Genomic DNA, 15,000 nt, shown 5'->3' with positions numbered 1-15,000 from the left:
TAATTTACTTTAAGGTCTGCTTATCTGGTCCTGTTCAAGATAAGACCCATTATCGGAATCCACACTTGGATGATTCTGTCTGTCTTACTTTACCGTAAGGGCTGCTTATCTGGTCCTGTACAGCAGGGGAACCCTACCTTGGGGAACCCTACTCTCTACAGGACCTCCACGGTCGTTTTATGATGTTCATTCGGGAGCATTTAACATTTCACAATGTGTATTATTCGCTTACTGTTTGACCATCACTGCCAAAACACTCGCTGTATAAGGAAGTCTCCAGCTTCCTCTTGAAAGCCTCAATATCTTCAATTATTCAGATGTCTAGTGGGAGCCTATTGTACTCGTATAGTCTCACTGCCGCATATTTAAAGGCTCTAGACTTTATATGCACTTGATATATGGTTTGGCCTAGTAAACAAGCTCGTTGCGTATGCAGTTGCTGTGCAGATGATGCTACTCTCTAGAGCCTACAGTAGACATGTATCTAGGCTCCAATAGTTTGAAACCATCTGTAACTATTCTCGTATCTTTGATTGTCTCATTATAATTATGGATAAGATACATGAAGATGATAAAATGGCCTCTCTTGTTTTTGTTGGTGATTTCAATGCTCACCACAGGGAGTGGTTAAATTCCATTGCTCCAACTGATCGTCATGGCTCAAGAGCTTCGGACTTTTGCCTCTGAATCACAGTCGTAGAGGCAATGCCAAAGGGTCCTTTCGTCAATTTTATCTGAACATTCTCAAATTTCTAAGTTTTCTTTTGGAATTTCTCTACCCAAATATAACAAAATTGAACTATTTTGTTTTGGAATTATATACTGTTTATGGCATAAGGCCAACTTAATTTAAGACGAATAAGATTTGATTAATATTGTATTTTATTGCTTTTAATATTATTATTATTATTGTTGTTGTTGTTGTTGTTGTTGTTGTTATTATTATTATTATTATTATTATTATTATTACACTCATGAGGAAATTTGAATATCTGAACACATGTTTTGCCATAAGCATCTTTAAAAGTATACCTATACATACACATAAAAAATTTATTTCCTTATACATACATACATACATACATACATACTGTAGATATATATATATATATATATATATATATATATATATATATATATATTTATATATACATAGCATTATTGTGAAAACGTAACACGCTACTACCAATATGAATGAATATATATCCATAGACATTTTATTAAAGTTGAATTAAATCGTGCCATCATTATAAATAACTAACAATATTTTCCTTATATTTTTCAGAATTGCGCTGGGGTAAGTAGGATTAATCCCATTGTTTTTAATCTAGATATATTTTATAAGTTCAGAAGCTATTAGAATAAAAAAAAAATATATTTCACTATAAGGTAAATGAACGTATTTCGTATTTTCTAAATGTCATTATTCGTTGCTCTGCACATTATCATAATATTTATTTTTCATTGTTTTCATTATTTTATAGTTTATTATTTTGTATTTTCTAAATGTCATTATTCGTTGCTCTTCACATTATCATAATATTTATTTGTTTTCATTATTTTATAATTTTATAGTTTATTTTTTTATAGCATTTGTAACTTTAGGTCATTCCTTATCGAACTATTATCACTTGGAGTTTATCATCATCATCATCATCTCTATTATCATCATCATCATCATCTCCCACACCTATTGACGCAAAGGGCCTCTGTTAGATTTTGCCAGTCTTCTCTATCTTGAGCTTTTAAATCAATACTTCTCCATTCATCATTTCCTCCTTCACGCTTCATAGTATTCAGCCATGTAAGCCTGGGTCTTCCAATACTTCGAGTTATTCAAGTGATTTGCATGTCTTAATTGTACTTCAATTGGTTGTTTTTTATTGATAAAATCTTCCGTTATTGTTGTCTATGGTAAGGATCTATATTATTATTATTATTATTATTATTATTATTATTATTATTATTATTATTATTATTATTATTATTACTTACTAAGCTACAACCCTATAGTCCATTTCTTTTAGCGAGGCATATTTGCACCGACTCGCAACGGTGCTCTTTTAGCTCGGAAAAGTTTCCTGATCGCTGATTGGTTAGAATTATCTTGTCCAACCAATCAGCGATCAGGAAACTTTTCCGAGCTAAAAGGGCACCGTTGCGAGTCGGTGCAAATATGCCTCGCTAAAAGAAATAGACTATAGTTGGAAATTGACGATTCATTCTATGGGTAAGTGGTACTTTTATTAATTGTTTTTACTTATATAGCGAAGTACCTGATGAATCCAAAATCTATATATGACATAATTTTGACTATTTTGTCTGCAGTTAATTATCTAGAATGCTTAACACTGAAATTTATTATTTTAATAATAATCTAATAATTGAAATTATCTAAGATATGTTACTCTAAAATCGTTGCTAATAATTTCATTTTTTGAATATTGGATTCTTGGAATTTCAATTATAATAATTTTGAAAAAAAAAAAATATTTCATTATAGAATTTTTTCTCTAGATTTTTAATCGTTCCTAATATTTTCTGAGATATTCATCTTAAGATGTCAGTAATTATTATTATTATTATTATTATTATTATTATTATTATTATTATTATTATTATTATTATTTTTATTATTATTACTATCCAAGCTACAACCCTAGTTGGAAAAGCAAGATGCTATAAGCCCAAGGGCTCCAACAGGGAAAAATAGCCCAGTGAGGAAAGGAAATAAGGAAATAAATAAATGATGAGAATAGATTAACAATATATAATTTTAAAAACAGTAACAGCGTCAAAACAGATATGTCCTATATAAACTATTAACAACGTCAAAAACAGATATGTCATATATAAACTATAAAAAGACTCATGACAGCCTGGTCAATATAACATTTGCTCCAACTAATAAATTGAATTAGATAAACTATATAACTAAGCACCATTTTCTATTCTTTTCAAAATGATGAATTCTGAAATATTAACCTGTATTCTTAAAGATTTTAAATAATGCATTTTTTAACCATTAAAATATTGCAATATATAATGTAGGCTTCTAAAATTTTGGAATTAGACAGTTATTTTAGATTAAATACTTAATGCAATAACTCCTAAAACGACCCTCAAAGGGTTGTGGTGGCCGATGTGGTAACGTCCCTGACTGGTGAACGCCAGACTGGGGTTCGAGTCCCGCTGAAACTCGCTAGTTCCTTTGGTCGCTGCACCCTCACCAAACCACATGAGCTAAGCTTAGATGGGGAGTTTAGGGGAGTCTATAGGTCTATCTGCTGAGTCATCATCAGTCATTATCTGGCCCTCCTTGGTCCTAGCTTGGGTGGAGAGGGGTCTTGGGCGCTGATCACAGGGTTGATGTGGCCTGATTGGTTACGTCTCTGTCTGGTGTTTGCCAGACGGGGGTTCGAGTCCCGCTCAGAATTGTTAGTGCCATTAGTGTCTGCAACCTTACCATCCTTGTGAGCTAAGATTGAGGGGTTTGGGGGAGCCTATAGGTCTATCTGCTGAGTCATCAGCAGCCACTGCCTGGCCGTCCCTGGTCCTAGCTTGAGTGGAGAGGAGGCTTGGGCGCTGATCATATAATATATGGTCAGTCTCTAGGGCATTTTCACTGTCCCTTGCCTCTGCCATTCATGAGCGACCTTTAAAACCTTTAAAACTGTATACGGTCAGTCTCTAGGGCATTGTCCTGCTTACTAGGGCAATGTCACTGTCCCTTGCCTCTACCATTCATAATCGCCCTTCAAACCTTTAAAGCTTTGAGCTTTGCTATTGATGTATATATTATATTATATCATATGATCAGTCTCTAGGGCATTGTCCTGCACGATAGATCAATGTCACTGTCCCTTGCCTCTGCCATTCATGAGCAGCCTTTAAAGCCTTTAGACAAAATGTTCTCTCATGCTGTTGGCCAGGCAAACCTGAGCAATGTTTTATCCCCATGTTAAGTGACTTTTGCCTGTTAGGTAGCAAAAGTACATTTTTTTTTTTTTTTTTTTTTTTTTTTTTTTTTTTTTTTTTTTTTTTTTTTTTTTTACGATTTCAAGCCTTTCTTGTATGCTTAATAAACGCTCTAAATTTCTAAGCTCATTTGGATCCTCCCGCCTGGCTCAAGAAATATTGCACCTTGGCCAGACTCCTGCATTCATTAAGAAGTCAGCTGGACGTCTCGTCCGAAGCCTTCACCATAATTCAAAAGGTGTTCAGTTCTCAATGGGATCGATTAGGTTGAAATTGAAATATGGCGTTAAGTTATTTCGAAACTAAATCATCTCATTTTTTTGACTAATTTGCTTTTCATCCCTTCCCACGATCTCCTACTTCCCTGGGGCTTGCTGCTCTAACACTTTTTCCTCCCACTCGATAGGCTATGTCTGTCAACAAGTTTCCTTTCGTGAACCTAAAAAGGAGGAACCTACCGGGGCTATTTTATCCACCCAAACTAGGACTATGGGTGTCAATTTTTATCTTATTTCTCTCTTTTTTTCATTTTTTTTTGAAGTTTTTATAGTTTTAAATGTGAAAGATTTATTTTAATGTTATGGTTCTTAGACTTCTCTTGTAGTATATTTACTTATATCCTTATTTCCTTTCCTTACTGGGCTATTTTTTTCTGTTGGGGCCCTTGGGCTTATAGCATCCTGCTTTTCCTACTAAGTTTGTAGCTTAGCAAGTGATAATAATAATAATAATAATAATATGGGTAATGTAGTGGTGTTGGTAAGTCAGCAACGGGTTTCATGCCTATCATCTTTTGATAAGTAGACTATAGATAAAAACATCTCTTATAAAACACTGCTCTCTCTCTCTCTCTCTCTCTCTCTCTCTCTCTCTCTCTCTCTCTCTCTCTCTCTCGAATGATACGGGACCATAATTATTGCAACGCAAATTCGAAAAATAACCAATTTAAGATATGTTTGTCTTTTCTCTGACTGTCTGTTTTAGGTGTCAATAGTTGTAAAACCAGTTAATCTCTCCCCCTCTCTCTCTCTCTCTCTCTCTCTCTCTCTCTCTCTCTCTCTCTCTCTCTCTCTCTCTCTCTCTCCAAGTCAGCTGATAACAAACTGTCATCTCCTCTGGCAACTGAAGAGTCAAGTAAACGTAAATTTTCGGTCATTTGTTATCAAAGGAAAACGAAGCCGAATGTCCGTCCGTTGTTTATTTTTAATCTTGTTATAATGTTTTGCTTCGTTGGAGGTTCTGTGGATTCCCGATAAATAATTAACAGCGGTAATTAGGAGGCAATCAGTCAAGTAATATTGTAAACCTCTCATCATTTTTTTTTTTTTTTTTTTTTTTTTTTTTTTTTGATTCGGCGATGTTGAATAATCTCTTTTTTCGAAAATTATCTCCTGAATAGAAACGTTCAAGATTTTTTTTTTATTCATAAATAATTAGGAAAACACTTATACTCGATTTTCTTTAATTATTATTATTATTATTATTATTATTATTATTATTATTATTATTATTATTACTTGCTAAGCTACAACCCTAGTTGGAAAAGCAGGATGCTATAAGCCCAGGGTCCCCAATAGGGAAAATAGCCAATTGAAGTAAGGAAACAAGGAAAAAAATATTTCAAGAGGAGTAACAACATTAAAATGAATAATTCCTTTATAAACTATAAAAACTTTAACGAAACAAGAAGATAAATTAGATAGAATAGTGTGTCCGAGTGTACCCTCAAGCAAGACTGGGTAGATTGGTAAGAATGATCTTGTACAACCAATCAGCTAGAAGGAAACCTTTCCGAGCTAAAAGGGCACCCCAGCGAGTCAGCGACATTCTCCTGTTTGGCCATCTTCCGTTCGCCTTTGGAGAAGACAGATTCCCGTTTTCTTTGGCTAGATTCCCGTTTTCTTTGACTAGTCATCAGACGTCTAAAATAGCTCATCCCTCTGTCTGTTAGATTTGGTAAACGGGAATGCTCTTAGACAGAAGGTAATTGGGTGACGTCATGATATAAAAATAATGATAAGAGTAATGATAACAATAACCAAGGACCTTTAACTATGGTAAGCAGCTCTTCTAGGAGAAGGACACTCCAAAATTAAACCACTGTTCTCTAGTCATGGGTAGTGCCCTAGCCTCTGTCCCGTGGTCTTCCACTTTCTTAGGTTTAGAGTTCTCTTGCTTGAGGGTACACTCGAGCACACTATTCTATCTTATTCCTCTTCCTCTTGTTTTGTTAAAGTTTTTATAGTTTATATAGGAGATATTTATTTCAATGTTATTCTTCTTAAAATATTTTATTTTCCTATTTTCCATTCCTCACTGGGCTATTTTCCCTGTTGGAGCCTCTGGGCGTATAGCATTCTGCTTTTCCAACCAGGGTTGTAGCTTAGCTAGTTATAATAATAATAATAATAATAATAATAATAATAATAATAATAATAATAATAAAAGGATCTTAATGATGACAATTAGCGCGCTGCACTCTCTCTCTCTCTCTCTCTCTCTTCTCTCTCTCTCTCTCTCTCATTATAATAGTTATTCACATGTTGTCAACCATCGTTCTTCCATGCTGAAATTACTGTCTCTCTCTCTCTCTCTCTCTCTCTCTCTCTCTCATTATAATAGCTATTCACATGTTGTCAACCATCGTTCTTCCATGCTGAAATTACAGTCTCTCTCTCTCTCTCTCTCTCTCTCCTCTCTTCATTATAATAGTTATTAACATGTTGTCAACATCGTTCTTCCATGCTCAAAATAACAGTCTCTCTCTCTCTCTCTCTCTCTCTCTCTCTCTCATCATTATAATAGTTATTCACATGTTGTCAACCATAGTTCTTCATGCTGAAATTACAGTCTCTCTCTCTCTCTCTCTTCTCTCTCTCTCTCATCTCTCTCTCTCTTTCTCTCTCATTATAATAGTTATTCACATGTTGTCAACCATCTTTCTTTCATGCTGAAATTACACACACACACTCTCTCTCTCTCTTCTCTCCTCTCTCTCTCTCTCTCTCTCATTATAATAGTTATTCACATGTTGTCAACCATAGTTCTTCCATGCTGAAATTACACTCTCTCTCTCTCTCTCTCTCTCTCTCTCTCTCCTCTCTCATTATAATAGTTATTCACATGTTGTCAACCATCTTTCTTTCATGCTGAAATTACACACACTCTCTCTCTCTCTCTCTCTCTCTCTCTCTCTCTCTCTCTCATTATAATAGTTATTCACATGTTGTCAACCATAGTTCTTCCATGCTTGAAATTACAGTCTCTCTCTCTCTCTCTCTCTCTCTCTCTCTCTCTCTTCATTATAATAGTTATTCACATGTAGTCAACCATCGTTCTTCCATGCTGAAATTATAGTCTCTCTCTCTCTCTCTCTCTCTCTCTCTCTCTCTCTCTCAGTAATGATGAAAGAAAACTTAAGAAGTCTTTTGCTAAAGCCAATGATAATAAAGATATTTAAGAAGGTTTTACAATTAGGTTAAATACTCAGACAATGAAGTAGTTAAAATAGCATGACATATTTCAACAAAACGTCTGTTTCATAACTAAAAAGAGCTGAGAGTATAGTTCGTGAAGTCAGTATACTATAGGACATATACAAGTATCAGAAACATTGAAAATATCTAGATTGTAAATAAAATATTAATAGATATTAAAGCAAAAATTATTTAGAAGGTAATGTAGATAACTGGAGATGTAAGATAAATTATTTCTTTATGTTGCCATTGACGCAAAGGGCCTCGGTTAGATTCCACCAGTCGTTTGTATCTTGAGCTTTTAGATCATTACTTCTCCATTCATCATCTCCCACTTCATGCTTCATAGTCCTCAGCCATTTAGGCTTGGGTCGTTCAACTCTTCTAGTTATTTGTGAAGCCCAGTTGATAGTTTAGTGAACTAATCTCTCGGGGAATGCGAAGAGCATACCCAAACCATCTCCATCTACCCCTCACTATGATCTTATCCATATATGGCACTCGAGCAATCTCTCTTATATTTTCCTTTCTAATCCTATCCTGCCACTTAACTCCCAATATTCTTCCGAGTGCTTTGTTCCAGATTTATTAAATCTGTCAAAGAACAGTCATATGAACAAAACACTCTATAAATGAATAATAAAAAGATGTGCATGAGATATAGAGAGGAAAAGGGATGTTTAAAAACATTCGGAACATTTTTTCCTGTCCAGATAGAGCGTTTGACCAGACCAAAGACAATGAAACACATGAAAAAACTTAAACAATCTGGATACAGAAGTAAAAGGGCTTTAAAAAGGAGTTTAGATTTACAAAGATTCAAAGAGAGATATTTTCCAATACGGAATGACGAAGGAAAAAGGCGTCAGCTAGAGGAAAAAACTTATGATTTCAGAATTTCAGAATGCTTTCTTATGTTCAAAGGGAAAATTGTTGAATGTCCCGTAAAATAGTCAATGGAATCATTTCTGTTTCAAGTCTTTTTTTCAATACATTTTGCAAAAAAAAAAAAAAACCAAAAAAAAAGATATTTTCCAATACGGAATGACGAAGGAAAAAGGCTTCAGCTAGAGGAAAAAAAATTAAGATTTCAGAATGCTTTCTTATGTTCAAAGGAAAATGGTTGAAATTGTTGAATGTCCGGTAAAATAGTCAATGGAATCATTTCTGTTTCAAGTCTTTTTTCAAAACATTTTGCAAAAAAAAAAAAAAAAAAAAAAAAACTCACCTTTGGGGCATTGGAAAAAAACGCAATTGAAGAATAGATAGATTTACATCTATATCTTTAGAATGATAGGAATATATGGCGTAAGGTGAAGAATTGAGTAAATTATTGAATAATTTGAAAATTGATGTAATATTACTGCTCTTTTTAAATTTCGTTCAGACTCTTCGCTGAAATAAATGAATAAATTAAATGAATAAATCCCTTGTCAAAAACTAAAATATCTAGGAGAATAAGTCCTTTTATAGTTTATGTATGAAATATCTGTTTTAATGTTGGTAATATTTTATGAAATATTTTATTTTAATTGTTCATTACTTCTTATAACGTTTATTTCCATATTTCCCTTCCTCGCTAGGCTATTTTCCCCTATTTGAGCTAAATATCCAGGAACATAAGACCTTTTATATTTTATATATGAAATATCTGTTTTAATGTTGATAATATTTTATGAAATATTTTATTGAATTGTTCATTACTACTTATAACGTTTATTTCCATATTTCCTTTTCTCACTGGGCTATTTTCCCCTATTGCAGCTAAATATCTAGGAGAATAAGGCCTTTTATAGTTTATATAACGAAATATCTGTTTTAATGTTGATAATATTTTATAAAATATTTTTATTTTAATTGTTCATTACTTCGTATTATAACGTTTATTTCCATATTTCCTTTCTCACTGGGCTATTTTAACCTATTGGAGCTAAATATCTAGGAAACATAAGTCCTTTTTATAGTTTATATATGAAATATCTGTTTTTAATGTTGATAATGTCTTCAAAATATTCTATTTTAACTGTTCATCACTTCTTGTATCATTTATTTATTTCCATATTTCCTTTCCTCGCTGGGCTATTTTTCTCCGTTGGAGCCCTTGGGCTTATAGCATCTTACTTTTCCAGGTAGGGTTGTAGCTTAACTAGTAATAATAATAATAATAATATAATAATAATCAACACAAAGGGAGGTATTAAGTTGTTTATTCCAGGGTAGAAGAGACTCTTTAGTTATGGTCAGCAGCTCTTCTAGGAGAAGGACAATCTTAAATCAAACCATTGTTCTCTAGTCTTGGGTAGTGCCATAGCCTCTGTCCTTCCGCTGTCTTGTGTTAGAGTTCTCTTGCTTGAGGGTACACGTGCCCACACTATTCGATCTTCTTTCTCTTCCTCTAGTTTTGTTAAAGTTTTTTACAGTTTATATAGGAAACATTTATTTCGTTATTGTTACTGTTCTTGAAATATTTTATTTTTCCTTTTTCTTTCCTCACTGGGCTATTTTCCTTGTTGGAGCCCGTGGCCATATAGTATAGAGTCAAATGTATTTCATCAAACTAATTCTAACAAATTCATCAATGGTTTTTACGTAAAAATTTTCTTGTATTTTATATACGAAGTTTATCACTCTCCGATAAGGTTTATAGAGCTTTTACAAATAAACAGTCGTATTTTCAAGTAATATGCATTGACACCTGTTTTTGCAGGGGTTGCGATATTTATGCAACATTTTACGGCCGATTTACATTTTGCCATTTTCAGTTTCCCGTGGTATTGCGATGTTTTAACAGTTCGTGTGCACTTTGCAAAAAAAAAAAAAAAAAAAAAAAAAAACATGGAATTGCCATTTTTAAATGGGTCATTAATGGATCCACTGGTTTTCGAAGTTATTGTTTCCTATGTTAGACTCTTTCTCTCTCTCTCTCTCTCTCTCTCTCTCTCTCTCTCTCTCTCTCCCGTTACTATCCAATTATACAAGGAGTGACGTAGTTCACCAAAGATGGCCAAGTAGAAATCTTAATGGTCTATTAAAAGTTCAGTGATTACGTACAAGGCTGCGGAGGGAAATTTGCCTTTCTTGCATATTTGCTTTAAATCAAGTAATAAAGGAAGATAAAGAAATATGGGAAACAGACGCTCATATATATATATATATATATTATATATGTATATATATAACATATATATATGTATATATATACATACATACATACATGTATATATATATATATATATATACATACATATATATATATATATATATATATGTATGTATGTATGTATGTGTGTGTATATCGGTATATGTTCTTAAGCTATTTTATTTTGACTGTTCATTACTTCTATTATAGTTTTATTTTTCCTGTTTCCTTTCCTCACTGGGCTATTTTTCTCTGTTGGAGTCTTTTGGGGTTATAACATTCCGCTTTTCCAACTAGGGTTATAGCTTGGCTTATAATAATAATAATAATAATAATAATAATAATAATAATAATAATAATAATATTTTTTTGTGGGTAGCTCTAGCCCTGCTGATTACAGCCCAAGTTCCGTAAGACCCATTTATCTAAAGTTTTTTAACGTCTTCAGTCAAAACGTCTGAATAGATTTGCTGGATGGTAATAATCTGTTCCCTAGTTTGCAATTTGGATTTCGCAAAGGCCTTTAGAGCATTGAGATGCCTTTCTTACAATTTCCAGTGCAGTACAGAACTCCCACGCTCCCCCCCTGTCTGGTCTTCCGAATACCAACTATCATCTTAATTGATGGACAAAATCTTGTGATCAATTAAATTTATTATTCCTCATCTGGATATTAATCTCTGGCACCAGGGTTGGGGTGGCCTGGTGGTAGCGTTCTTGCCTGGTGACTGCAAGACTGGGGGTTCGAGTCCCGCTCAAAGTCGGTTAGTTCATTTGGTTGCTGCAACCTCACCGTCCTTGTGAGCTAAGGATTGGATGTGTTTGGGGGAGCCTATAGGTCTATCTGCTGAGACATCAGCAGTCATTCCCTGGCCCCTCCTTGTAATATGGTCAATCTCTAGGGCATTGTCCTGCTTGATAGGGTAGTGTCACTGTCCCTTGCCTCTGCCATTCTGGGGTTCGAGTCCCGCTCAAAGTCGTTAGTTGATTTGGTTGCTGCAACCGCACAGTCCTTGTGAGCTAAGGATTGGTCAGTGTTTGGGGGAGCCTATAGGTCTATCTGCTGAATCATCAGCAGCCATTGCCTGGCCCTCCTTATAATATGTGTCAATCTCTAGGGCATTTTCTTGCTTGATAGTGCTAGTGTCACTGTCCTTCGCCCCTGCCATTCCCATGAGAGCGGTCTTTAAAGCCTTTAAAATCGTCGTTTAGGTAGTTCTTTATGCATGTTGCATAATATTTTTCATAATCAGTACCATTCTGTATGTTGCTACTTGTATGCTCTTAGTTCTATCAGCCTTGCCTTCTCCATCATAAGGCTCAATACTACACAGTATTCTAGAAGTTTTATTCCAGCTATGACAGGTTGTGGAATAATCTTCCTAATCGGGTAGTTGAATCGTTGGAATTTCAGAAGTCTCTCTTCATAGTTATAAACGAGAGATTTATTTTTAACGTTACTGATCTTAAGATATTCTATATTAATCATTTATTACTTCTCAAATAGTATATTTATTTCCTTATTTCCTTTCCTCACTGTGCTATATTTCCCTTATTGGATCCCATGGACTTATAGCATCTTGCTTTTCCAACAAAGCTTGTCGCTTGGTAATAATATTAATAAAAATGTAGTAATATTGCGTGATTTTCTCAGGTTAAAATAACGATGTTCTGCAGTGAATCAGACACGTTTGATTAATGGAATTACCTATAAAGGTCAAGAGGCATACGTTTCTGGGTTATTGCTTTAAGAGGAAAAAATTATTAATTTTTTTTTTTTACTTCAAAAGAGGAAGCGAAATGAATAATAGACTTTACACAATGAAAATGCTTAATTATTCATTGTATTAAGATGGTTTTGATTTAAATGTATTGGTTTGAAATGATAAAGTTTGAATGCGATGTTTTGAAGCGAAATAGAGCTTAGATGTTATTATTATTATTATTATTATTATTATTATTATTATTATTATTATTATTATGTTGTTGTTGTTGTTGTTGTTGTTGTTGTTGTTGTTGTTATTATTATTATTATTATTATTATTATTATTACTTGCTAGGCTACAACCCTAGTTGGAAAAGCAGAATGCTATAACCCTAAGGTCTCTAACAGGGAAAATAGCCAGTGAGGAAAGAAACGAGGGAAAAAAAATATCTTACGGACATTAACAACCTTGAAATAAATATTTCTTAAATAAACTATAAAGACTTTAACAAAACTAGAGGAAGAGAAATAAGATAGAATAGTGTGCCCGAGTGTACCCTTAAGCAAGAGAACTCTAACCCAAGACAGTGGATGACCATGGTACATAGGTTATGGTACTACCCAAGACTAGAGAACAATGGTTTGATTTTGGAAGTGTCCTTCTCCTAGAAGAGTTGCTTGCTATAGCTAACGAGTCTCTTTTACCCTTACCAAGAGGAAAGTAGTCACTGAACAATTACAGTGCAGTAGTTAACCCCCAGAGAGAAGAAGAATTGTATATGAATTGTATATTATATATGAAGCTGTCACTATGGCGTGGGAAATTAAATAATAAGGGATAATGACGTAAAATAGATGAAATTACATCGTAAGAGGATTTATAGTTAAAGTTAATTTTCACATGAGAAAAATTCTTCTTCAAATGTGAACAAATATTTTAAGTACATCTTCCAAAGAACTAGATTTTTCTAATTAAGTAACTAAGAAAATATATAAATCTCTCGCTGACTTTCAAATAGGTTGATATGATTGTGATAAACTTGATTGAATTTATCAAAAGCTTGATAAATTTTTTTAATTTGTCTATTTGAAATATAACAGAGCGTGAATGGATGATAACTGTCTTTGATAAATAAGGAAAAATTCATTGTTTTTGCTTCCCAAATTACAATAAAAAAGATATTTTTAATATATAGTATTTGATCTATATAAAATAAAATAAAAATTGGCATAACATTTTCCCTGCTTGCTCTACAGAAAACCGAAAAATCTGTATATATAAAAACGTCTTGTATTTTCATCTGCCTGTACTATAAAAGCAAAGAAAAAGCCCGATCGTTTGCCTGTACTATAAAAACAAAGAAAATTTCCTATTAATTGCCTGTACTTTAGAAGCAAAGAAACTGTTCTTTCGTTTACCTGTACTATAAAAGCAAAGAAAACTGTTCATTGGTTTGCCTGTACTGTAAAAGCAAAGAAACTGTTCCTTCGTTTGGCTGTACTATAAAAGCAAAGAAACTGTTCATTGGTTTGCCTGTACTGTAAAAGCAAAGAAACTGTTCCTTCGTTTACCTGTACTATAAAAAGCAAAGAAACTGTTCATTGGTTTGCCTGTACTGTAAAAGCAAAGAAACTGTTCCTTCGTTTACCTGTACTATAAAAGCAAAGAAACTGTTCATTGGTTTGCCTGTACTGTAAAAGCAAAGAACTGTTCCTTCGTTTGCCCTATACTATAAAAGCAAAGAAACTGTCCATTCGTTTACCTGTACTATAAAAGCAAAGAAACTGTTCCTTCGTTTGCCTAATACAGTACTGTAAAAGCAAAGAAAACAGTTCCTTCGTTTGCCTATTCTGTAAAAGCAAAGAAAAAGGCCTTTCGTTTACCTGTACTATAAAAGCAAAGAAACTATCCATTCTTTTGCCTATACTGTAAAAACAAAGAAAATGTTCTTTAATTGCCCTGTACTATAAAAACACAGAAACTGTTCTTTCGTTTGCCCCTATACTTTAAAAGCAAAGAAACTATCCATTCTTTTGCCTATACTGTAAAACAAAGAAAATGTCCTGTAATTGCCTGTACTATAAAACCAAGGTAAATGTTCTTTCGTTTGCCTATAGTACAAAAGCAAAGAAACTGTTCTTTCGTTTGCCTATACTGTAAAAACAAAGAAAATGTCCTTTAATTGCCTGTACTGTAAAAACACAGAACTGTTCTTTCGTTTGCCTATAGTGCAAAAGCAAAGAAACTGTTCTTTCGTTTGCCTATATTGTAAAAACAAAGAAAATGTCCTTTAATTGCCTGTACTATAAAAGCAAAGTAAATGTCATTCCCTTTGCCTATACTGCCAAAGGCAAAGAAACTGTTCTTTCGTTTGCCTATACTGTAAAAACAAAGAATATGTCCCTTTAATTGCCTGTACTATAAAAACACAGAAACTGTTCTTTCCATTTGTCTGTACTGTAAAAGCAAAGTAAATTTCATTTCATTTGCCTATACTGCAAAAGCAAAGAAACTGTTCTTTCGTTTGCCTATACTATAAAAAACAAAGTAAATATCCTTTAATTCTCTGTACTATAAAAACACAGAAACTGTTCTTCTATTTGCCTGTACTGTAAAAGCAAAGAAAATGTTATTTTTGCTAGGTAGACATTCTTTTTCTGAGATCATATTCCACTCGTAAATGCTTACTCTTTCCCCTGCG

The 15,000-nt window shown here is 33.5% G+C and overlaps 1 protein-coding gene across 1 annotated transcript in view; it reads left to right on the top strand.

Annotated features, from left to right (window-relative positions):
* The window catches only part of LOC137649774 (uncharacterized), a 96,987-nt gene that overhangs the window by 64,596 nt on the left and 17,391 nt on the right, over positions 1-15,000 (top strand). Inside the window, exon 4 of the mRNA XM_068382724.1 lies at positions 1,286-1,297. Within this exon, the coding sequence (XP_068238825.1) occupies positions 1,286-1,297 (12 nt within the window). The remainder of the gene's footprint in view (positions 1-1,285; positions 1,298-15,000) is intronic.

Source organism: Palaemon carinicauda, chromosome 11, assembly GCF_036898095.1.
Source record: "Palaemon carinicauda isolate YSFRI2023 chromosome 11, ASM3689809v2, whole genome shotgun sequence".
NCBI lineage: Eukaryota > Metazoa > Arthropoda > Malacostraca > Decapoda > Palaemonidae > Palaemon > Palaemon carinicauda.
The sequence above is the reverse complement of the archived record's forward strand: the minus strand, read 5'-3'. Positions and strand labels throughout refer to the sequence as shown.